General features: G+C 42.6%; 1 protein-coding gene across 11 annotated transcripts in view; it reads left to right on the top strand.

Moving 5' to 3' along the window:
• The window catches only part of IGSF5 (immunoglobulin superfamily member 5), a 56,083-nt gene that overhangs the window by 4,549 nt on the left and 26,217 nt on the right, over positions 1 to 25,317 (top strand). For 8 of the 11 annotated variants that reach the window (XM_082393824.1, XM_082393822.1, XM_082393821.1 and 5 more), the window contains 3 exons: positions 6,595 to 6,912; positions 11,745 to 12,044; positions 22,792 to 22,929. In XM_082393824.1, the coding sequence (XP_082249950.1) occupies positions 6,595 to 6,912; positions 11,745 to 12,044; positions 22,792 to 22,929 (756 nt within the window). Of the gene's footprint in view, positions 1 to 3,071; positions 3,924 to 6,594; positions 6,913 to 11,744; positions 12,045 to 22,791; positions 22,930 to 25,317 lie in introns of those variants that run through there. The other 3 variants (XM_082393823.1, XM_082393817.1, XM_082393816.1) reach the window with 3 other exon arrangements.

Below are 25,317 nucleotides of genomic sequence, written 5' to 3'. Positions count from 1 at the left end.
TATTCTTACTGCAGGGATTTTTTTTTTTTAAACTTCCATTTTTTTCTTTTAATTTTACTTGTGACAGTTTTTTTTTTTTTAACTCATTTGCGTTTTTTTTTTTAAATTAATTAATTTATTTTTGGCTGTGTTGGGTCTTCGTTTCTGCACGAGGGCTTTCTCTAGTTGTGGCAAGCGGGGGCCACTCTTCATCGTGGTGCGTGGGCCTCTCACTATCGTGGCCTCTCTTGTTGCAGAGCACAGGCTCCAGACGCGCAGGTTCAGTAATTGTGGCTCACGGGCCTAGTCGCTCCGCGGCATGTGGGATCTTCCCAGACCAGGGCTCGAACCTGTGTCCCCTGCATTGGCAGGCAGATTCTCAACCACTGCGCCACCAGGGAAGCCCCCTACTGCAGGGATTTTAAGGTGCTGTATTGAAGAATAATATACATACAGAAAAGTGCACAAGTCATAAAGGTACAGCTTGATGAAATTTTACAAACTGAGCACCTTTGTGTGTCAACGATGGGGCCAAAAACACTTCACAAATGCTTCCTTCAGCCCCTCCCCCTCCCCCAAAGTGACCATAGTTCTGACTTTTAGTTGTGTAGATAAGTTTTGCTTGCTTTATATTTTACACACCTATAAACTCTGTTTCAGATGGCTAGATAACAGTTTATTTTTTCTTTTTTTTAACTCCGTCCACGACAGCTTGAAAAAATCAAACAGAATAAAATAGCATAGGAATGATCAGAGTGTGTGATGTGCAGTCAGGACTGTTTTACAAATTTTGGTTTTGGGTGTGTTTACACATTAAGCCAAGGGAACCAGGCTGTGGTGGGTGTTAACGTGTATTTAGGGGCAAAGATGTTTGGAAGCCCGTGCCTTGTAGTATATGGTGCTAAGCGTTTAGTAGGTGCTTGATATGCATTTGTTTATAGGGTGGAGAGGAAAACATTTTCCCTGCTTGTGTAGGGACTCATGGGGTTAACAAACCAGGCTCAGCACACATTTTAGGGATATGGCGCCAACGTGGCTATCTCAGCCACGGTGGCAAAAGTCTCTTCCGGCGGCTTAGCGGGAAACTGATGAACTCTGCGTCTACAATTTTTCTGAGCTATTTTTCCTGAAGTATTGTTTTGAAGGCAGGGGTGGCTTGGGTTGAGGTCTAGAGATAGCTATTTCAGGAGGGGAGAGGATTATGGGTAATCCTAGAGCCCCCTAGGGGATGGGGTCCATTGCAAAAGCCTGAACTCCTAGGATGCTTCATCTTGGAAAGCGTTGGGTAGAGACACCTCCAATGGCTTTGAATAGCTGAGGACAACCTCCACGTGTCCCCAGAGGACTCCTGCCAACCCTCGCCTGTCCACCTTTCTCCTAGCGTGATGGGTTATTTGTTCACTTGGTGAATATTCACTGGGAGCCTCTTACGTGCCATTTAGGTGCAGGCACTGGGGTGAGCAAAACCAGGCACAGTCTCTGCTAACAAAGAGCTTAGACATCAATTGATAGAAAAATCAATACAAAATCACCACCATGACAATTGCTTCACTGATTCGAAAGCATGTTATGGATCATTTGACCTGCATAGGGTGGTCTGGGAAGGCTTCCTGAGGAGGAGACGACTTGGCTGGGAGCTGAGGAGTAAGCGAGACTAGTTCTTCAGGCAGTCACTGCCTGTGCAAAGGCCCTGGGGCCAGAAAGACTTGGTGAGTTGGATAAATAGAAGATGGTCTGGTGGGCAGAGGGCGGAGTTTGGGGCAAAATGAAGTTAGAGAAGATGTTGATGTGAGACTAAGAAGGGTCTTAAGATATGATAGTGTTAAGGGTGATCTGGTCTGTATCCTAAAGGATGGAAATATTTTAAACAAAATCTGGGGTGTGGTGGTGGGAGGTTGGAAAGGGTACCTGGTCACATAGGCATGTTGAGAAGACCCGTCTGGCTGCCACGTGGAAAGCAGTCTTGGGTGATGGTGGTGGCACAGCGGTGATGATGGGACCTCCTGCTATGGTCAGCGGGACATGGGGGGCAGCTCTGATACACCTCGGGACCCCCTCCCTCACTTTCCAGTTTCCTCCTGATGCTCCCAGACCCCGATGTGTTTTGACTCCCATTTTCTCCATCGGAGCTGTCTTACCTGGGCACTTCCCTTCTACTGCCCTCTGCTTTATTTCCCTTTCTCCCTTCTGCTTTTAATTGTCTGCTTGTCTGTTCATTTCCAATGTTAAGTAAGAGATGGGAGCAGGTGAGGGGTCTACAGGTGCAGGAGGGAAGCTGGAGAAGAGGTAAGTGGAAGAGTAGAGGGGTTAGTTGTTGCAGACCCTCTGTGCCCCACACGCAAAGGAGACACCCGGCTGCTACTCCAAGGAGCGAAGAAGCAGTTGCAGAAGAATGGTACTTATGTTTAGGATCTATCTGCAGAGGACTGAGAGGGGCCAGGCAGCTGGCCCATATGCTACGGTGTGAGTGATTTCAGTTCTGCAGCTGTTCGGGCACAATGAGTAGAAGAGAAGCTTCTCTATCCTGGGTGGCAGCCAGTCATTTACATGGAGAGGCCTGGTGGAGCAGGATTTGCAAGGCAGGAGGAAAGTAAGGGGGGGCAGGGCTGAAGCCCTGGATTTGGAATTGGAGGGTGTTGGCATGAATGAGCATCTTGCAAGTGGATCATCTCCTGCAAGGGAGGACCCGGTGTTGGGTGATCACCATAGCTGGTGGCCGAGGTGGGTGCGGGGACATTGATCGTTCCCATGGCTCTGCCCCTGGTTTGGCCCTTTGCTCTACAAAGGGAAAGGGAGAGCAAAGGGGAAAGCGGACTGTTTGATGAAAGGCCTTATTTACAATTTTCTCATATTTGTCCTGTGTGGGGCAAGTTACACACACCGCAGCTGATAGGATGCAGGTGAGGGAGCAGTGAGATTCCAGGGCCTCACGTTACCAGAAATAGAGCTTCTGAGTCACAAGGCAGAGCTGGATGGGAGTTTACTCACGGTGGTAGCAAGGATCGCAGGCAACGATGTCAGGGGAGTTTAGTGATTAGGATTTGATGCCGCCTGTTTAATTTAAAGGCCAAGTTCAAAGTGGAAGAGTTTCCATTTGGTCCAGGTCCCTCCCAAACTCCCACCTCCAGAGCTACACAGTAAGGTCTGTACCTGGTGCATTCTTGCTCCCATGTGCAGTCTGCAGGGAATTTAAAGACTGGCTTGGAGTGAACAGTGTTTTGGAGTGAATAACTTACCCGGCACCGGGAAGTGATAGAACCAGGGTTTCAGATGCTTTGCTTATCCTGTTGGAGCGGCCTGGACGGAGCAGCTGGCCGGGCAAGCCTGGGTCTCACCGCCCCTGTGCTCCCAGCACCCAGACCCGTGGGCTGTGTTCAACCTACTCCCATGGACCCGAGTCTGAGTTGGGAAAGATGTTGTTATCACAGTGTGGAGTATGAGGACACGTCTCGTCTTTTTTTTCCTCGGGGTGTAGATTTGGCTGTTTCTTTCCTTTGAGTTTTTTTTAAGATGCAATTCAGGGCTCGTGGAAAGAGCCAAGTTGGCACAGAGGCTGTGGCTTCCCTGGGGAATCATTTCTGACTTCCCTTCTTCAGGCTTTTTCCCTTTTTTTAAAAATCCCAGATCAGAGGGATCCTTGGATCAGAAAGATGTGCCCAAGGGTAAGGGAGAATACCCAATATGAGGGGTTATTTAGGGTCATACTTTCTCTCTCTTTCTGTCATGCCCAGAGGCAAAACAAAGAATAGTGATCATGTTTACCCCCAAACAGGATTAGTCCTAGTTAATTCTGACCTTCTCTCAGTTCTGCCTCTTTGGAGCCTGGGATCTCCTAGTTGACCCAGTCCTGCGGGCCTCAAGGACGCTGCCTGTACACCCCATTCTCTCCCATTGACCTGGCCCTGCCATGGGCATCATCCCTGAAGTGCATTCTGGGTACTCAGGTGAGCGTCAATGTGTTAATGCGTGTCTGGTGGGGAGGTTCCTTCCCAGAAATCTTTCAGGTGGTAATTAGATTCTTTTAGAACCTGCCTTACAACTTGACCTTATAAGATTGGAAGGAAAGAGGGGCTGCAGTTATTTGGGGGCACCCAGTGTGGATGGGGGCTGCCTGGTGGACCCGCAGGGTTCATATAGCTCTGGAAGGTGATAGAAACATGTAGTCTTCATTATTTTAAAGATTTTTTTGATGTGGACCGTTTTTAAAGTCTTTATTGAATTTGTGACAATATTGCTTCTGTTTTATGTTTTGGTTTTTTTGTCCATGAGGCATGTGGGATCTTAGCTCCCAACCAGGGATCGAACCTGTACCCCCTGCATTGGAAGGTGAAGTCTTAACCACTGGACCGCCAGGGAAGTCCCTGGAACATGTAGTCTTACTGATGGTGGCAGGTGTGGCTGAGAAGAAACCAAGAGTGTGGGCTGTTGGGGGGTCTTTTTACTATAAACTCTGAGTGAGATCAGAGGGCAAAGAGTGGGAAAGAGGGAAAATTCAGAGTGGGAAGGGCTGAGTTTGTGTCTCAGCCCCACCACTGTGGTCACAAGTCCTGAGATGTTGCTGGTCTTGATTTCCTCAGCATTAAAACGTAAGAGGTAACAGATGAGAAATCTTGGAGATTATCAATTGCTCTGCAAGTTCTACTTTGAATTATTATTACAAACATGGGAAAGTCTAGGAAAACTCTGACCACCAATTCGCTCTTCTGGGGTGATAAGAAAATCAGTCCTAAATGGCCGAAAGATTTCTTGAGTTCTTCAGGAGCAGAACACACTCCGTCTTGAGTGTTTCTGACTGAGTTCCCATGAGCTGGAGAGGTCTTGATGCCCTCCATGGGGAAGGCCAGTTAGGAGTTGTCATTCCAGTTAAAACCAGCGTCAGAGTGCATCTGGTGAGCAAAAGGTAGAATGTTGTGAGAAGTCTGAAGGAAACATTTTACTTTCCTCTATGATTTTCTTGGTTTGTCTTGTAAGTCACATAGTAGTGACTGCTTACTGAGTGCTTGAGGGTCATGTTAGGGGCTTTATGTGGATCGTCTCATTTGGTTCTTAAAACTAGTTGCTGTGGTACTTTTAACCAACCTTGGGTCCACTTGCGCAACACACAGCCAAGCCAGTCTACTGACATGAGGTTGTGGTGAAGGAAGGTGCAGCATTTATTCCAAGCACCAAACAAGGAAAACAGGCAGCTAATGCTCAAAAGACCCAGACTCCCTGTTAGCTTTCAGGGAAGGGCTTTAAAAGGCAGTGTGAGGGAGGGGGTCATGGGGTTCATGAACAGCTCATGGACATTCTTCTGGTCGGTTAGTGGGGAGATAACAGGGTAGTATTTCAGGAGTTAACATCATCAGCCTTCTGGTTCCAACCGGTCTGGAGTCTATGTGCTTGTGGTCAGCATGCACTTAACTTCTTTCACCTGGTGGGGGTTTCAGTATCTGCAAAACAACTCAAGAATATGGCTCAGGATATTATCTATAGCCCTGGAGGAGGAACTAAGTGTCCTTGACTTTGTTTTATGGCTAAACTATTATTATTTTGTCTTGTTTGACTGTTTTCCTTTTTTTCTGCATTTTCTCACTTCTCTGGTTAAATTTGCCATTTGGAACTCAGGGAAGGTCTAAGAGGTTAAAGTTTTTCTACAAACAAGAGGCAGAGGGGATAGGGGAGGGGAGGGTCTGTCCCTGGGAAGGCCCCATAGCATTCTACTGGGTTTCAGTACTAGTGTCCCTGTTTTGCAGTGAGGGGAGTGGTCAAGGAGAAGTGTGACAACATGCCCAGTGAGGCAGGACTCTGGAGTTCACAGTATTATGCTCTAGAACTACCTGCCCACCAGCTGGAGTTTTAAACACAACACTAGATGCTCTAAGACTCTCTACAAGGCTGCCAAATGCATCCCCCCAGTGTTGTCATTGAGGGATCTCACTCTCCTGCATCCTTTACTTCCCCACAGAGTTCTCCTTGAGGGATCCCACTCTCCTACATCCTTCTATGTGTTTTCCCTCTCTGTGTCTCCCCCACGTATCTCTTCTTGTCCTTAGGAAGAGGGGTGTGGTATTAGTGACAGTTCCGTCCTAAGGGTGCAGGGGGTGTGCGGTGGACCATGATCACGGCAACCTGGGGTCTCCACCCTCTATGCAAAGAGAAGCTTCTTTCCACTTCCCCCTTTGAGCCTTGGGATCTCCTCTGAGGTGGAAATCACATGTCCTTCCCACTTCACGGGAAGGAAAATTCTCACTTCATGGTGAGGCTGAAAAACTTGCCTGAAGTCGCAGAGCTAGGCTAGTGGTGGCTCTCTGGACAGGCTGGGGTCAGATACTTAAGGTAACATCCCGCAGGAGGTGGAGGAGGGACATTTCTCCCTCCAGTCCCAACCCCGCTGGGAGTTCTGTGGACTGTGGAGTGGGGGGAGGGCCATGGAAAGGCAGGCATGGACGTGGCTTCCTGTCCACTGGAAGCTCCTGAGCTACTGGGAGACCTGTTGTTGAGACCAGTAGGACATGGAATCTGAGCCATGGGATGGTCACCCAGTGGTCACAACTGGTACACAGAAGTGCTACATTGCACAGTTGACTTCTGTAGTCATCCCCTCACCACCTCGAAAAATTGGTTGTCTTTTAGCTTGTGGATCCGGCAATGAAATCATAGAGGGTCCCAAGAACGTCACGGCGCTGAAGGGCTCGGAGGCTCGCTTCAACTGCACCATCTCGCGGGGCTGGAAGCTCATCATGTGGGCTCTGAAGGGCACGGTGGTTCTGAGCATCACGCCCACAGAGCCCATCATCACCAACAACCGCTTCACCTCCGCGAGTTATGAAGAGGGCGGTAACTTCATCTCTGAGATGATAATCTACAACGTACAACTCAATGATACGGGGCAAATCAAATGCAGCCTCCAGAACAGTGACCGGGATGGATCCGCCTTTCTTTCTGTCCAAGGTGTGTATGCAGGTGACTCCAATGGGAGCATTTGGAGTTCACTGGGTTAAATGTCAGGGGGCTGAAAGGGACCTTCTGAAGTTCATGTCATATATGGGGGCATATAGGGTCTACCTTCAGTTGGTGCTATGCTTAGAATTATTCTGAACTGATGGATATTTTGTTACTTATCACCACGCTCCCTCCCCCTCTCCCTTCTTCCTGGCCTTCCTTCCTTCTTTCATATGTGGACTCGCCTTCAGTTGGTACTATGCTTAGAACTATTCTGAACTGACTAGTGTTTGTTGTTTTTATGTGTTTATTTCTCTCCTCCCATCCTCACTGACTGTCTTGCTACTTTCTTTCTTTCTGCTTCTCTCCCTTTCCTCTTCCTTTTCCTTCCTTTCCCTTTCCTTTCCTTTTTCTTTTATTAAGACTATCAAAGACAGCTTTTATCACTTTTTCATCTGACCAATTTCAGTACTAATAACTTTTCTGGAAGTACATCCCGTAATTCTGGGGCCAGTTGCGGTCACTTGTCTTTGATTTAGAGAGAGAGAGAGTTGACGATCATTGCCCTTTTTCTAGTTTTTCATATACTTGACTCTATTTCTTTGCCTGACATCATTTATCAACTTTGAATCATGCTTTAACTTTTTCCTCTTTCCAGCTGAATTTCCCTAATCTATTACTCTTACTGCCCCCAGTGGTTCTTATAATCAAAGGTGTGTGTTCACTAAGCCCTATCAAGTCTTTTAGAGAAAATAAAAGAGTAAACAAAATTTATAATAATGGATAACTTATTTTTCCTTTTATCATTTATTCATTTTCATCATAGGGCAGTTGTGGGATCAAAGGTAATTTTCAGGTGCTGAAGATTATGCTACTTAGTGAAAAAAATAAAAGGATACAAGAATTCAAAACATCTTTATCAAAGTTTAATCATTTTGCATTCCTTAAAAGTGTAATTATGTACTATTTGTAGATGCATTGGAGCTTTTAGAGTTCCTGATTTCTATGGCAGCATTTCTTTTAACAGACTACATTGTGTCTTTGAAATTTTTTCTTATGCCTGTTTATTAGTTTGTTTAGGAGAAATTTCCAATGATTTGGTCTATATTCATATTGCTATCAAATCAAATTTGATAACGTTTGGTGGAGTTACATGTCTACCTATTTCTATTTGCATTTTTTAATTTAGTCAAATTGTTATATCTTTACTTCTATGTGTCTTTAATTTTGTGTGGTTTAATTAGGGGCACAATGATATTCTCTAAATAAGTGATTCTGTGAAGCTACCTGGATTATTGGCTTAGTTTGCATGACCAAATTATTATTCTAATAATTTGTGGTATAAAGGAAAGAACACAGGACAAGGAACCAAAGATATGGGTTCTGGTTTTGTTTTCATCAGTTACCTACCTTGGTGACTCCTGAAATGGCTCAATTTCTTTATCTTTAAAGTGAGGATAAGGCTCCCCTGCCCACATCACAGGTTTACTCTGAGGATCGGATGGAAAAATGACTGAGGATGGTTTGAAGACTCCAAAGCCCTGTCTGTTTCAAGTTACTGCAAATGAAGCTGGTGGGGCAGAGAGGTCTAGTGGTAAATAGCACAGACGTGGGAGCCTGACTGCCAGGTTCAAGTTCCAGCTTTATCACTGACTAACTGTGTGACCTTGGACATGTTACTTAATGACCTTGTGTCCTAGTTTGCTCATCATAGGGCATTTGTGGGATCAAATGAGTAGGTCTATATAAAGCCTTTAGAACAGCACCTGGTTCATATAAATGCCCATAAAGTCATTTGCTATTATTTGTTGCATTCCCAGTAGGAGCATGCCATTGTGTTAGGCATTTAAGGGGGACCCAAGGTGAATGCAATAAGACACAGTCCTGCCCTCAAGAATCTTACAAGAAGAGTAGATAATGCAAGTGCATGAATAACAGTGGTGCAATGTGGATGCTGGCAAGTGCAATGAGAGGGAGACAAGGTAAGGTTCAAATTGGGAAGGGAGATGAGAGACTTAGTGAAGGCTTCTAGCATGACTCCACGGAGCAGGTGCTTACGAGATGTGCCTTGAAGGTCTGTAGATAACAGACAAAATGAGGAAGCAAGAGAGGAGGAGGGCACCCCTGGATCAAGGAAACAGGGTTAAAGGCATGACTTATTATTGCTATGCTTATGGCATATCAGATTCATAAATCCATGTGGTTTTATAGCATCTTTCCCAAGATGCATCTATGAAGTTGTCTGAATACCCCTAACATGCATTTTTATATGTTGGTAATTACTGTAGCTTTTGGTTTTAACACAGATGGAAGAGCAAGAATCTAGGGAAGTTAAAGTCTTCCCCAAGGTCACGTGGAAGGAACCCATAGATCAAGACAGAACTCCATCCATTTACCCTGGTTGCACTGGGCTGAATGGCACTTTGCTCTTAGAGAAACAAAAGTTCTCTGGGCAACAGGGTCTCTTCGAGGGAAAAGGACCATGAAAAAAGAGGAAGCATCCAGTTTATTTTGAAAGTGAATTTTCTAAAGTTTGTTTTTTTCCTTCCCGTGTATCCACAAGGAAAAGAAAGAGAAATTACATAACTCCATGTTGAGTCATCCAAAATCTACATGAATATTCTAGCCATCACCCTGTGTAAAGTGCTTGTCATGCCACTGGATGACCTTTGTGAAAGCCAGTGGGAAAAGGTGGATCACAAATATTGAGAAAGGAAATGCTTCAGATTGCTGTATTTTTGCCCATACACCAATTAATCACACACCAAACTCTAGACCTCTTGTGTTTTGAAGGCCACTAAGCTAAGACTTGAGTTCAAGATCAACTGTTACTAACTGAAGCAATACCACCCCTCTACCCCCAGTTTCTGTCATCTTAAACCTCTCAGTCAATGAAACAATGAATGAACTAAAAAGAATAAACACAAAATTCTGTAGTCTGACGGGACAAATCTGTTCCCTTCTCACTGCTGCATTTACAGTAATCCTTGAAATAGCTAAGGTGATTTACTTGCTCCAAGACATTATTCAAGAAAGTAAAAACTGGAAATTAACATTTCGGAGTAAGAAGAGCTTTCAGAGCTGATCCAGCTCAGTCTAGTTTGGAAACTCCCAGGCAACCCCTAGATTCTTTCAGGGTGGTCTCTGTGGTCATGACTGTTTCCATGGTAATACTAAGATTCTAGTTGCCTTTCTCACTCATTGTCATGAGTGTACAGGGATTTTCCCACTGTACATTGGGAAGGTCTGCATAACTCAGTGGACCGGCATTTTCCAAATGACTGATGTAAAATGATACAAAATCATACAAGGGTAAAAGATCCATCCAAAGTGCCAACTAGAGCAATGGATTCTAATGTAACAGCATGAAAGTTCCTTAATACGGTTTCAGTTTCCACAGTGTAACTAACCTTTAGGCAACCACTACTTGTCAAGTTTTGATGTATCAGTAGTATCAAAGAATATCCATGATTATCTGAAAAGCTTCCTCACCATCCCAACCATATATCCGTGTGAAGTCAGATTTTCTTCATATACTCCAAAGAAGGCAATATATCGCAACAGAATGAAGGCAGAAGCAGATATGAGAATCCAGCCAGATGTTAAAGAGGTTTGCATAAATAGAAAACAATGTCATCTAATTTATTTTGGGTTAAAAATAAAGATATTTTTCATAAAAATATGTTAATCCATATTAACAGGTAATAGGTTATTAATGTTATTTTAAAACAAATGTTGGAAAAAAATAAGCAAATATTTAATTCTTATTTCAAATATGGAAAATATTGATAGAACCCACGTAAATCAAAGGTCTTTGGAGTTCTCAGTGGTGTTTAAGAGTATAAAAGTTACTGAAACCAAAATGTTTGAAAACCACTGATCTTGTTAAATCATCTTGTTCAGCAGGCAGTAAACAGAGAGCCTGAACATTTCAGTGACTTACCCAAGGTGATGGCAATTTTGTGGGAAAGCCAAGATCGAGAACAGATCTTTTGATTCTTCGTCCAGTGTTCTTTCCATTATATTACATGGCAGGGAGTTTTAGGGTATTTTAATCTGAATGTTTCACTGTCTATACAGTTCACTAACGCTGTGTTTTTACCTGGGCCAATACTCAGGTTATTTTAGTAATACTAGCAATACAAGTGCTATTTTCAGATGGGTCATTTACAGTGTGAACCCTGGCATATGCAAGCGGGTCTTTACTAAAAACTTTAAAATAATTGATCTAAGTAATATATTCTGAAACAATTTAAGGTAGTTATTTCTATAATTATATTAGATTAGATTTTTATTTAATTTGTACCTAGAAAAATATTTTAAGGCAATATCATAGGAAATTATCCTTAAAAATGTGACTCAAAAATAAAATGAATCTGACTGACCAAAGGCCAGGAGAGACTTGCTTCCCATGAAACTTTGAGATGTGTTCTCCTTACAATGAAAAGAATGTACAGGTTGTTTCCCTTTTTGCTTTGGCTCCTAGGGCAGCCCAGGGCAAGTTTGCAACTCCACTGCAGAGCTTGTGTAGCCCTCCATGGTGGGCACATCCGCCCTCTCTTTCCCATGTAATTTATATTCCCTTGGATCCTGATTTTTAGTTATTCATTTTCTCTGGAATCTATGTTTTCTCGTGAGCCACCTCCCCTTCTTCTGTGAACCTGACAGGTATAAATTAAATACACAGATCAAACCTGAGTTAAGGTTTCCAGATACAGACACAGTCAATTTGCGCTCTGGAAGATAGTGTTCATGCAATGTGATCTGAAGGAGAATTTTAAAAACATCTATCACTGAGAAGCGTGATCATTCCTTCCAAACATTTTTCTTTTCTTCTTTAGTTATGGGGCAGTTGTTCATTCCTGAAGGCAGTCTAGTAGTCATGGAGGATAAGCCTTGTAATGTGACTTGCCGCGCATTGGGCTGGACCCCACTCCCACGTCTTTCCTGGGAGATCGGGGTTCCCGTGAGCCATTCGAGCTATTACTCCGTCCTGGAGCCTGAGGACCTTCAAAGCGCAGTGAGCGTTCTGGCTCTGACGCCGCAGGGCAATGGCACTGTGACATGTGTGGCTGAGATGAAGGGGCTGCACGTCCACGAGTCGGTAACTGTAAATCTTACTGTGGTTCAGCCTCCCTTGGGTAAGTGAAGACGTTTTGCTTTATACAAAGTGGATTATTATTGCATGCTTTACGTTTTGTATGTTGTGCTGCTTAATCAGTGATGCCCAGGAGAATCTCACGGTGATCTTGATCTCAGGTAGGGATGGTAATGGAGACAAATGACTTGTGTCAGCTTCATGACCTTGTAATTTCACTTTTAAAATTCCGTCTTCAAGTGCCTCTCTCTTTTCTACTTACATATGGAAACCATTGAGAATCTTGACAATTACTTATAAAATAGCATCAAGTTCAGATGTAAATACTTGAATTCAATGTTTTTCTCTAGCTTTCACTCATTGTTCCTGTCTGATCCCATCCCCTGGGCCAAGGAAGTGAGCTCTTTCAGTATCTGAGGAGGTCATGCACGTTCTCAAGGATTCCTTCCAATCTTAGTGGGATTAGGAGGGTTCATTTTTTTACCCAGCAAATTCACAGTGTATCTCAAAGTACCAGGTGTATGTTTTTTTTTTTTTTTTTTTTAACTTCACAAAATGACATAAGTTTAAAGTTTAGATCCCGAAGAAATTCTGTTGTAGGGTCCGGGGCAAACGCCAAACTCTGACCACACCTTCATGGGGCCTCTGAGCCTGCTTGACCTCGGAGGTCACTTGGGCCAACTAGAAAGCACAGGGGCCAGGGCTGAGTTTCATGCCTTCATTTTACAGAAGAGGAAAGAAAGGGAGGCCCAGAAAAGGACTACACTCCGTTCCAGGTCTTATGCTGATGGCACAGAGGGATCCCGAAGCCAGGAGGAACTTCTCCCTTGGTCCAAAACTCTTCCCACTATGAAAACACTTCTACTTAGATCTTCCAAAGTTTGGAATAAAGTTACAGCCATAGCAAGATTAATAATAACAATAATAAAAATAAAAAACAGTACTACATAGCTCTTATTAAGTAAAGATGCATGTTTTTTTTTTTTCCCAACTCAGTGTTTCACTTTATTTTTAAAAAAATTTTTATCGAAGTATACTTGATTTAAAATGTTGTGTTAGTTTCTGCTGTACAGCAAAGTGAATCAGTTATACGTGTACATATATCTACTCTTTAGAGACACTGTTTTAAGCAGTTCTCAAATATTAACCAAATTACACAACTTTCTTATGAGTGGATGCTGTTATTATTCCTGATGTAAAGATGAGGCGACAGAGACACATTGTTTGGAACTTGCCCACGTTTATAGTAGACGGCAGAGGTGGCCTCGCCAGTGTGTCTCCAGAATCTGCTCGCCCGTCCACTCTGCCCTCCCTCTGTGAGCGGCCCTGGAAGGTTTGCGAGTGTCCTGGGGCTGCCGTAACCTCAGACTGGGGATTTAAACAACAGACATGGTTTCTCTCACAGCTGTGGCGTCTAAGAGTCCAAGGTCAAGGTGTGGGCAGTGTTGGTTCCTTCTGAGGACCAATCTGTTCCAAGCCTCTCCCCCAGCTTCTGGTGGTTGGCTGGCAATCTTTGGTGTCCCTTGGCTTGTAGACCCTGCATCACCTGATCTCTGCCTTCATCTTCCCATGATGTTCTCCGTGTATGTGTGGCTCGTGTCCATATTTCCTTTTTTTAATAAGGACCCCAGTCATATTGGATCAGGGGCCACCCTATGACCTCATCTTAACTAAATTCCATCTGCAACAACCCTGTTTCCAAATAAGGTCACATTCTGAGGCACTAGGAGTTAGTATTTTAACAAATGAATTTTGGGGATAGACAATCCACTGCCTAACAGATGATGTCTCTGTGAACCTGTAAAAAGCCATTTAGAGCCTAAGCTGTGGTTAGCACCAGTCATCCTGAGCTTTGCACTGCAGAGATTGATCCCCAATGCAGTACCATCACAAGCTTGCACTCCTGATGTCTGGCCCTTGTCTCCAACTCAGATGTCTCCAGAGACCAGGCAGACAACAGAAATTAAAGCGTGAGTGAATCCACGTGTCAGGTAGAAGACAGAGTGCAGGGGCCTGCTGGGAACCAAACAGCATCTCCATCGACACGGAGCAGCTGTACAAGCTCCAGCTGGTTGTTGCCATTAGGAATGGGGACTCAGACTGCCAGCGCTTTGACCTGGTTCTGGGGAATATCAGTGTTTTTGAGGGTAAAGGACACAGAAATCTATATTTTCTTTGGTTTTAAGTCGAGGTTAACTTATTTCAGCTTATTAAATTCAAAGGATTTTAGCTTATTTCCTACCAAGACTGTATATGAAGATGAAGCCAGAATTCAAACCTAACTTGCTTTCTTATTATTTTGGACAATTAAAAAACCTTTAGAAAAGTTGGTGCAAGAATAGTACAATGAATACCAATGTATCTTCACTTAGATACAACAGATGTTAACATTTTCTCATGTTTGCTTCTCTCTCTTCACTTTTCTTTCCCTTCCTCTCTCCCTCCCTTCTTTCCTTCCTTTCTTCCTTCCTTCCTCCATCTTTCCCTCACTCCTTTTAAAATTTCTTTCTTTCCTTCCTCCTTCCTCCCTTCCTTCCTTCCTTTCTTCCTTTCTTTACCATTTGAGATTTAGTTGGAGATTTTATGACATTTTACCCCTAAATACCCCAGCATGTGTATAATAAGAACAAGGCCATTCTACATAGCCCCAATGTAGTTGGCAGTCAGGAAATTTAACATTGATACAATACTATTATACAATATTCAGTCCATATTCAAATTTCCCCAACTGTCCTTTCTAGATTTTTTTCCCCCCAAACCAGTATCCAGATAAAGGCCATGCATTGCCTCTGGCTGTCAGATCTTCTTCTGTCTCCTTTAACGTCCAGTGGTTCCCCCACTTTTTGTCTTTCCCGATATAAACATCTTTGAAGGATCCAGACCATTTTTGCAAGATACCCTTCAATATGGATTTGTCTGAATTTTCCCAAAGTACTTTGATTTTGGTTAAATATTTTTGGCAAGACATGGGTAATGTCATGTGGGCATGTGATGCCAATTTTCTCTATTATTGGTAATAAGTTTGATCATTTGGGTAAGGTGGTGTCCCCCAGATTTCTCCATTGTAAAGGTAACTTTTTGGCCTTTATAATTAATATACGATCTACAAATACTGTGTGAATATCTTGTTTCTTGACAATCTTTCACATAATAACATTTGCATTCATGGATAAGTCGTTGCCTGAATCACTTATTTCTATAGTGGTTGTAAAAGAGTGATTTTTCTGGTTCCATCATTTTTCTATATTTATTAGTTTGGCATTCTTCTGTAAAGAAGAGGCATTTCTTTTCTTCCTTTTCTTTCTTTCTTTTTTAAAAAAAATTTTACAGTTTTAGTACGGACGCATTTTTATCCAATACATTATGATTTATTTCCATCGTTACTCATTGCGACGCTCAGATTCCTCCAGATTCGGCCAGTGGGAATCCCTTCCGGCTGGCTCTGCTGTCCTTCCGATGTGTCCCTCTTAGTTTTTTGTGTTTTGTTTTTAACATCTTTATTGGAGTATAATTGCTTTACAATGGTGTGTTAGTTTCTGCTGTATAACAAAGTGAATCAGCTATATGTATACATATATCCCCATATCTCCTTCCTCTTGGCTCACTAAGATGTTCCGAACTTTCTTCACCTTTCCCTTGTTCCAGCCTGGAATCAGCCAGCTCTCCAAGGAGCCAACCCAGTTTGCTTTTAAGCAATTTAAATATGACAAAGTATGGTCCAGGCTTTGAAAGGGAAGATTGAAAAAAGTTCCATTAGCACCAAATGGAATGAATTTGTTTAAACCACACACCTTAACAAGGTAATAATGCAGCGAAGAGCTCTGGTCTATGATGATGCCTCACAGAAATGGATTTGGATATTAGCTCGCCTGCAAAGCTTCTCTTTTATAGGGGAAGGGCAAGGGACATTCGGTTTCCCGTGATGGGGTTTAATTCGGCTGATTTCTTCTTAGCCCGGGACCAGTGAAGTGAGCGGCCTTAATTACGGCAGCTGGAGTCACGACAGTTTCACAGAGGAGAGCAAGTTAGGGGTGTGTTGCAATGAGTCTGACTTTATTGGACTCATTTGGAGAAGGGTAATTTGTTTCTAAATTCTTCATCAAGATCCAGAGCAGCTGGTGGCTGGCTGCGCCGTTGTGTGTTTTATGCAGGTTTTAGTGTCTGAAGGCCTCGTTACTGCCTCGGCCGGGAGAGCTGGCTTGTAGAAGCAAAGCCACGTTTACAGAGAGCTGAAGATGCACGAGGCTGTGCTTGTTCAAGCTTCTTCAGGAATCAGACAAAAGCATCAGTCCTGCCACTCATTCCTAAAAGTGCAAGGAATATGTGTTCATTTCCGGAATAATCCTTTCAAGTCCTTGAAAGAAGAATAACACTGGCAGCTTAGGAAGTCTAGTGAGTTCAAGCCAAAAGGTTGTATTACACACATTGATTCTTTAAAGAAAAGCATATTGAAAGGTCGCAGGCTAATGTTTTTTTAAAAAAATCTATTTTCTCCATTATAGAGGTAATACAGACTTTAAGCATCACAGACGTACATACAGCTAGAAGGTGAAGGCCCCCATCATGCCTGCCATGAGCCAAGGTCCCTCAGTCCTCTGTCTGACCGTCTGGATTGTTTTCTCTACATACTTACAAGTGTGTAGGCTGTGAACTGTGAAAGTGAAGCCATATTTTTCAGACACATGAGCACCTTGTAGACTGTAGTGATTCCTGGTATGATCTGAGTTTCGTGGGATGTGGTCATTTCACGAGCAGACAAGAGTGGTGGGAGTGACCGTCCTGGTGGGAACTCTGGCACTAGCTGTGTGATGTTGGGCAAGTCACTGGCCTTCGAGGCTCAGTTTTCTTGCCCGTAAAACGAGGTGGGGAGGAGCATAGGGCAGGCGTTCCCTCTCCTTGGCTGCCTGTCAAGGGAGCTTTAACACATGTGCTGATTCTCAGGCCCCACCCCAGAGGTTCTGACTTACTTGGTCTGTGTGGAGTCTGGGAATTGGCATTTAAATAAAAAGCTCCCAAATTACTGAGCAGTCAGGATTAGGGGCTACTGAAATGGAAACTCTCCAAGGCCCCGCCTCCTGACCCAGCCTCATCAGGTGCTACTATTCAGACTTGGACACCAGACAGCCTGGACTCAACCCCCAGCTTGCCTACTTACTTGCTGTGTGACTTTATGCAAGTGACAACCTCTCTGTGCCTCAGTTTTCTCATCTGGGAAACTGAGATAGTAATAATCCCTACCTTATTGGGTAGTTGTTATTGTGAGAAGTAAGTGGGTTAAAACACCGAGAGCACTTAGGACAGTCCCCGTCCCAGAGCCCACAAGACAGGAGAGTGAGCTCTGGTTATCATTTATTTTATGGATTCAGAGATCTCCTGTGTCCCTTGTAGTCAGGAACATGCTTTGCCCATGCTGGTGGTGACATTTGTAGTCATCCAGTTGGTTTTGAGAAATTCTATGTGCCCTTTTAAAACTCTGAGCATTCCTATGAGAGCATCTGGGAAACACTATTTTCCTTGTCTTCACAGATGGGAAAAAGACAATCTCGGAGCTGAGATTAAAATCACACAGTAAATCCAGTCATGCAGCCCTCACGTGCATGTAGTTGTGTGAAGGAACGTAGGGAGGAAGGCGAGCTGTGTTGACCTTGGAGATAATCTTCCTTAGTCACTATTTGTGAGTTCTCAGGTATAGTATACCTATTCTCGCCTGCAGATCTGCCATTCACCTTGAATCATCACACCCACACCCTTCAGTAAGGCTTGGCGTCCAGCTAGATTCCCTGTTTCCTTTAAGACGTGGGCTGTAACTTCCCCAGAAGGATTCTTCCAGATTGGAGACCCAACATGGCAGAGTAGAAAGACATGAGTGAGAGCCCCTGGGGCTTCCCTGCTCTGAGCGCCCTTGACCCTTTTACCGAGTCTTTATCCTGAGTGTCTTATTTGCATGACGAAGGAGTTGGGTCATGGATGAGATCATTCCAAGATTCTGTTTTCTGTCCACTGTCACGATTTTTGCTTTATCAATATATGACTATTGTTTCTTTTTCTTTCAACCCACTGTAAAGGTGCTCATTTAAAAATTAGCCTCATGCTAAACAAAAATACCCATGATATATATGTGTGTGTGCACATATATGTAAGTGCTATATGATAAATTAAAAGTTATTATTAAAGTAAGGGAGGTTCTTCTGTGTAGCTCCAATCCTAAATTACATCTCTTCACAGTGCACACCTCACACTTTTCTGTGGGCTCCCCTGGAGTAGAGGGTTTAAGTCTTTCTTAGGTAGGAAGCTCGGTGGGAAATTTGACCCCCAGTGGAAGCAAAGAATGAGCCCTGTGGCTGCCATTTTGGTGAGAGTCTGGGGCTTTCAGGTGAGTGCAAGCATCACTTCATTGAACTTGGTGGTTGAATTAAGGGACATGAGAGGCAGGCAGGGCACAATATCACCCGCTCTCTTTCTTGATTCTGTCCCCAACCCCAGCGAGGTGGCCTCCCGTCCTTTAAACAGGCCCTCCCTGGGGATCGCTGGCTGCCTCTGTGCAAGATCAGAGGAAAGTTGTTATGCCAAGACTCAGATGACAGAAGCTGGCGCACTGAGAGTTTTCTCCAGCAGGGGAGGAAACACCGCTGACAGAGAGGGTCTGAGTAGGTCAACAGTGTGTTGACTTTTTCCAGTAAGAATTTCAAGCCTGTCTCTTGGATCTTGAGCCAGACCTTAATGTTTAACCCCAGCTGGCTCCCTTACTATGAAAGCTCCTATTATTTGCAAACTTCAGCTTGTAAAAGAGTTCATCAGACCGAATTAAAATGACCACGGCAATCTTGAACACGTGTGCTGGACTTTACAGCGTTCTGCACCTTGACCCCCATCTCTCGAGTCTCTGAACAGCCTGGTGGGGTGAGAATTGTTACCAATGAGTGAGCCCAAGGCCAAAGGGAGCACAGGGACACGGTGGCCATGAGATTTGATTGGTTCCACGGACACAAAGCCCAAAGGTCTCTGTCAGTCAGGAAGCTTCCATAGAGTGGTCTGCTTGTGAATATCCTAAATGCAGTTCTGGGCTTAATAATTTTATCATCACATCAGAGAGAGGGAGAATATAGGGGTGCCTTGGAATGTGGCAGGTTGCTTGGGCGGTGCTTACATTTTGGCTGCATTTTGGGATTCTCAAAGTGTGACTCCAACCACCTGCCTCAGAATCACCTGGGGTACCATTCCAGACCCCTGACTCAGCATCGCGGGAGGTGGGCTCTGAATCCGTGTGCACAATAAACATTCCAGGAGATGCTTGGGATTCTGTTTTCTGTGGAGCAAGGGGATGAGCCGTATTACTCTCTGGATGTGAAGGGTCTGGCTTGTTTTGTTGTTTTTGGACCATATACTATATTTTATTTTTAAAAATTGAAGTATAGTTGATTTACCATGTTGTGTTAGTTTCAGTTGTACAGCAAAGTGATTCAGTTATATATATATACATATATATGTATATATATTCTTTTTCAGATTATTTTCCCTTGTAGATTATTACAAAATATTGAGTATAGCTCCCTGTGCTATACAGTAAGTTCTTGTTCTTTATTTTATACACAGGAGTGTGTATATGTTAATTCCAATCTCCCAATTTAGGGACTGGCTTGTTCTAAAGCTGCATTTATGGGACATGGGAAGTGTATAATCCTGTTCCTTCCTCCTTCACTTTTTTGGAGGGTAACTCTTTTCTTATCTCTATCAGTCCCAGCTCACCTCAGAAAAATGGTGACTGATGTGGAGATAGATGGCATTAGTTCTGACTTTTCTAAAGTCCTGTAATTCTTGTCTGAGCATCTTAATATGGGAGAAAGATGAGTCCTAGGTCTGGCTCAGAGGCAGCTGACTGCCTGACGTACAGATTTCTCCATGTAGAGTCAGAAGGAAATTCAGCCTCTTTATCTGTCCATCCATCCATCTATCCATCCATCTATCAATTCATTTGTTCAAGGTGTCCAATATGTGCCAGGTGCTTGGAGCATAAGGAAAATAAGACACGGTCCTTGTGGGGACTAAGTCTAATTTAGATAGGAGCAGAAGTGTAAGAAGAATGGACCTGACAGTGGTCAATTTCATAGACATTTAAGATGGCGTCGAATGTGATATGTTAAAAAAAAGAAGGAAATGTAAAAACCATTGTAGGTAATGCAGAGAAGCCTTGCACAAAGGGCAAAAGACAAATATCTTTCTATATTACATAGTTCTTCAAAACACAGAGTTCCCTGGATTTTAGCACTTGCTTTGAGATAAACCTGTGGATTATTCTGCAGTGGGATCCTTGCTCGCCCATGAATCAGCAACCAGATGTCGACACCAGAGCATTCGTGATCATCTCTAACCATTCCCGCAACTTATTCTGAGGATTTAACTTTGAAACTATGATTTCAAGGAAAACTCTAAGTCAGAACATCCAAGAGACATTTTCCAGCTATATCTCTGGTTCCAAAGTGCGGGAAGGACGTTGATTTAAAAGCAAACCCTATCTTCCTTCATAGGAAGTCTGTTGTTTTAATATTTTTCTAATGACTAGCATCTAATAAAATAGCACAAATTTACACTGAGATGCTACCCACGTACTCAGGGTTGAGTGACAGACTTTCTTGAATAGCAATTCACATTTAAGCTGACCAACGTAAATGTGGTTTGACTTCAACGTGGTTCGGTAGGAGAAGTGAAATGCTGGATGAGGGCTCTCTGGGACACCCGTGCAGTTCCCACAGCCCATGGCTAGGCGGCCTGGTCCCACAGGACTCCCTGATGAAGGTGAGGTTCTACACCTGTGGCAACTGAGCCCTTGAAATGTGGCCACTGTGACTGGTGCTGAGTATTTAATTGTATATAATTTAAGTTAAATTAAATTTGAATTTAGACAACCATATGATATGTAGTAGAAAGTTACAGCTAGGACATGGCTATGAAAAATCAAAATGGCTTTTCTTCTCTCTTTCCTTCTCTCCCCAGCTCTCCCTCCCCCCTTTTTTTTGACTGCACTTTTTTATTTGGTCCAGAAATTAACATAATAATCACAAATTTTCTTAGTACTTCTAGCTTGCTTAATTAGTACAATGTATTTTGCACAATCACTATTTCAGCACCCTATTTAAAGTAGTGTACGTCAAAACTCTTTTTAAGGAAAATGTCTTTGCTATCAACAACTTGTAGAACACATCATCGTTGCAATTACTTTCTGGGGGAAAAAAACCTTTACATTGTTAAAGTACTACTAGACACATTAATGTAAATAAGATGAAAGGAACTTCAAAAGTGTCACAGTTGTTTCCATTCCTAAAAATAAGTTGGTGACGAGCCATAGCTTGAAACAGGTGAGAGTAGGTGAGAGTTTCAGTTATATGTCCGTTAATCTCTGTACAGATTTGAACAAAATAAGCAGCAAGCGATATCCAAGCTCCTTTATTTTTCTGCTTGCCTTGCCCCACCTGATCCTTCCTCTCTCCCACCTCCATGACTACTGGATAGAACAAGAGGGCAAAGTAGACACTAAGGAAGGTGGCTCCCAGAGAGCCACGTGAGGGGCAATTACTAGAAGAGAAGCGAATTGCAGGTGAGGTGTGGGTGGCACTGGGGTGGAGACTTGCACTAGGTTCCTTTGGGAGTGACTCTTCCTCAGTTTGCTCTGATTTCCTCTGGGCTTTTGACTCTCCGTGGGTGGGGACATGGAAATGAGAACCAAGGTCACCCTTCCAGTCTTGTCCAGAAGTAGCTGCTCAATAAGTACTTCTTTTTTTAAAAAAATTATTTTATTGAAGTATAGTTGATCTACAATGTTGTGTTAATTTCTGCGGTACAGCACAGTGATTCGGTTATACATATATATATATATTTTTATATTCTTTTCCATTACCGTTTATGACAGGATATTGAATATATAGTTCCCTGTGCTATACAGTAGGACCTTGTTGTTTATCCATTCTATACGTAATGGTTTGTATCTGCTAATCCCAAACTCCAATTTGTCTCTCCCCCATCCCCTTTCCCTTTTGGTAACCATAAGTTTGTTTTCTAAGTCTGTGAGTCTGTTTCCGTTTTGTAAATAAGTTCATTTGTATCATTTTTTTAGATTCCACATGTAAGTGATATCATATATTTGTCTTTCTCTGTCTGACTTACTTCACTTAGTATGATAATCTCTAGGTCGATCCTTGTTGCTGCAAATGGCATTATTTCATTCTTTTTTATGGCTGAGTAATATTCCATTGTGTATATGTACCACATCTTCTTTATCCATTCATCTGTTGATGGACATTTAGGTTGCTTCCACGTCTTGGCTATTGTAAATAGTGCTGCTATGAACATAAGGGTGCATGTATCTTTTCAAATTAGAGTTTTGATTCAGCAATCCCAGTCCTGGGCTTATATCCAGTCAATAAGCATTTCTTGAATAAGTAAAGGATGTCAGAGCATGGAAACCACTGTTCCAACCTCAGGGAGTCGTGGCCCAGCCCAGCTTATTCACCTCTCAGAAATTTTAGAGGGGTTAACCAGAGAATGCTTGGACTGTGTTACTAGGCTGGTATTTATTGGCAGCAATAAACACTGTAATGGAAAATACTGTAGAGCATTGAATATTTAAGCACACCGAAGGGAACTTGGCCTTTGACATCTGGCTGTAGCAGACTGAATAGTTACAACATTGTTGGAAAACATAATCTAATTTATAGTGTGGCGGAATCAGTGATTACATACCCTTGACAGTGGCAAGCATCACTAAAATATATTTTTTTCTCCTTTCTACCTTATAGACAGTATTGATAAACCAGGTACATCATTGCCTGCCTGGGCCATAGCTCTACTTGCAGTATCATTGTCATTGCTTTTGATTGTGATCATTGTTCTGGTTATAATGTTCTGCTGCTGTGTCTCCAGGAGAGAGAAAGAAGGTAATTTTTTTGTTGTTGTTCATACAGATTTATATATATTTTTGAACTTTTGGTACAGGCATTTGCAGTTCATTAGCTCATCGGCTCTTTCAAAAGATATATTGGCTTTTAGAGTCCTTGAAAGGAAATGCATGCCATTCATAGAGAGGGAAAGGACTTTCTCAAGGAAGGAAGCCATTCCTCTGGGGCCTGAGTCAACCCCCCCAAGGAAGACAGATCTTCACACTTTGAGAAGGTCAAGAGGCAGTGCCTTTCTCATCAAAGACACTGACTATTTGAGTTTTGTGTTTACTGCCAAGGACATAAGGCTGTCGCAATCTGTCATTTAGATGCTATGTTTTTTCTAGAATAATACCCACCTATCTGAACACATCAAAAGATTATTTTCTATTTTGTAGAATTCTGAGTCTCCTTTTGTAGGTGAATATTGGTGTAGTGGTAGAAAGAAAAACATGGTCTTCTGTTAACAAAAATAGTACAAATAAAATAAATAAAAATAGTTACACATGTCTTCTAAATGAAGTCTTTTGAGATACTCCAAGATATATGAAGGAGTGGCCTTGTTTGGGGAGCAGGCCAACATAGGGGTGGGCTTATTAATATTAGGGTGGGCTTATTCTGGAGTTAGTTTGTGATTTCAGAAACCACAGGGACTTTGTCATATGGACAGCTCAGGACTTTCCAAGTGTTGAGTGTGTGTGTCCATCTTTGTCTTTCCTTCTCTCATGAAACCTCCACATACTCCTACTGAATATTTAAATTAAATATCTAATATTCAAATTTTAAATTTGAATATGAAATTAATTTTCTTAAAGTTAGAGTTTTGATGTTTAGCTACATGTCAGTTTAATTGCACTTTTAATTTTATTAACACTAACTGCCATTCGATGAGCACTTTTTGTGTGTCTGCCAGGCACCATGTTACCTAACTCTTTTACTCAGAATAGTTCTCTTAGTGAGATATTCCATGAGAAGTTCATGGTCCAGCCTTAACTAGACTAATTGTCTAGCCTTAGCTCCTGCATGGGTTTGGTTTGTCCTTGGGGAATTAATTCTGTGCTATACCTTTATTCTTTAGGAAACAGAAGTGAGAAGTAGTAAATACCTGTTGACCCATATTTGATGGGAATTTGTTTTTACCTAGGAGTTACCCTGTATGCCACAGATGCGTTACTCAAAAAAAAAACCACGGGATTTTAATGAAAACTATGAATAACTTAAATTTTAATTTAGAACTGACTAGGATTGTTCATTGCCTTCAGATTATTATTTCTGACATTAGCTATTGTGGCATATTTGGAGAACATTCTGTTTATTTGGACTTCTGCATCTCTTAGGCTTTTGTCTGTCCCACGCCAGCCTACTAAGAAGGTTTGTGGCCACACAGGATGTGCACCAGGGAGATTCTCTGATTCTCAGCTTCCTCATTTACAAAATGGGGATAAGTATTATCCTATAGATTGGTTATGAGAATTAAGTAAATTAACGTAATAAAAGTTTGTGTGATTGTGATCTGTCCTAGATTTTATCCTTCATTTAACTTTGAAAAGTTGATTCACTATGGACGCTACACTTCACCTTGACATAAATGTATAGGATCCAGCGAAGACTTGGATTGTCCCATGATAATTATTTCCATGCTTAAAAATATTAAATAGCAAGTGTTTTAAAGAGTATTTTCTGGTGCTCTGCTTTGTTGGTGCCTGGAGAATTCTCAGTACTCTGCCTGGTTTACTGGAGACTGACTGAGGACGGCTGAGGACCCCACTCAACGTGGCCTGGAGGCTTTGGGATCGAAGCTTCACAGGAACACTAGCGACATTCCTCTATTACCAGAGGGACACTAGATAATCTCTCCCCTTCAATTCAAATAAGATTGCTTCTGAGGTTCAATTTGAGGTGTGAATCAGGGGATGTTGTCAGAACTGCAAATAAGTGAGAACATTATCCAAAAAATAAGGAAAATGAATATTTTTTTTGATCTTGATAAAGCTTGATGCATAGGAGCCCTAGATGGGACGGCAAAAGTGCAAAGCACACTGGCTTTAGTGCCAGATGGACGGGGGCTGCTGTGTGGGCTCCGTTACTCCCCATTGTGAAATGCTAGAGTCCCTCCAGTCCAAGAATCCATTGATTAAAAACATTAGCAACTTAATGAGAGCTTTTGGGGCATGGACACAACTGTATGAATTGATAACATTGGTACATATTGATTGAAAAAGTATTTCAGAACAAAAGAAATATAGTGCTGAGGCAATGAAATTCCTTATCTGTTAAAGACATGGTTATACTCTTGTAATAGTATCTAGTTTGTTAAAAATATGATAATGCTAACACCTACCTCTTGGGTTGTTGTGATGATTAGATGAAATAACACCTTGCATAGCA

Source organism: Balaenoptera borealis (assembly GCF_965194805.1).
Source record: "Balaenoptera borealis genome assembly, chromosome: 5".
Taxonomy (NCBI): domain Eukaryota; kingdom Metazoa; phylum Chordata; class Mammalia; order Artiodactyla; family Balaenopteridae; genus Balaenoptera; species Balaenoptera borealis.
This window is presented reverse-complemented; position numbering and strand designations above follow the sequence as displayed.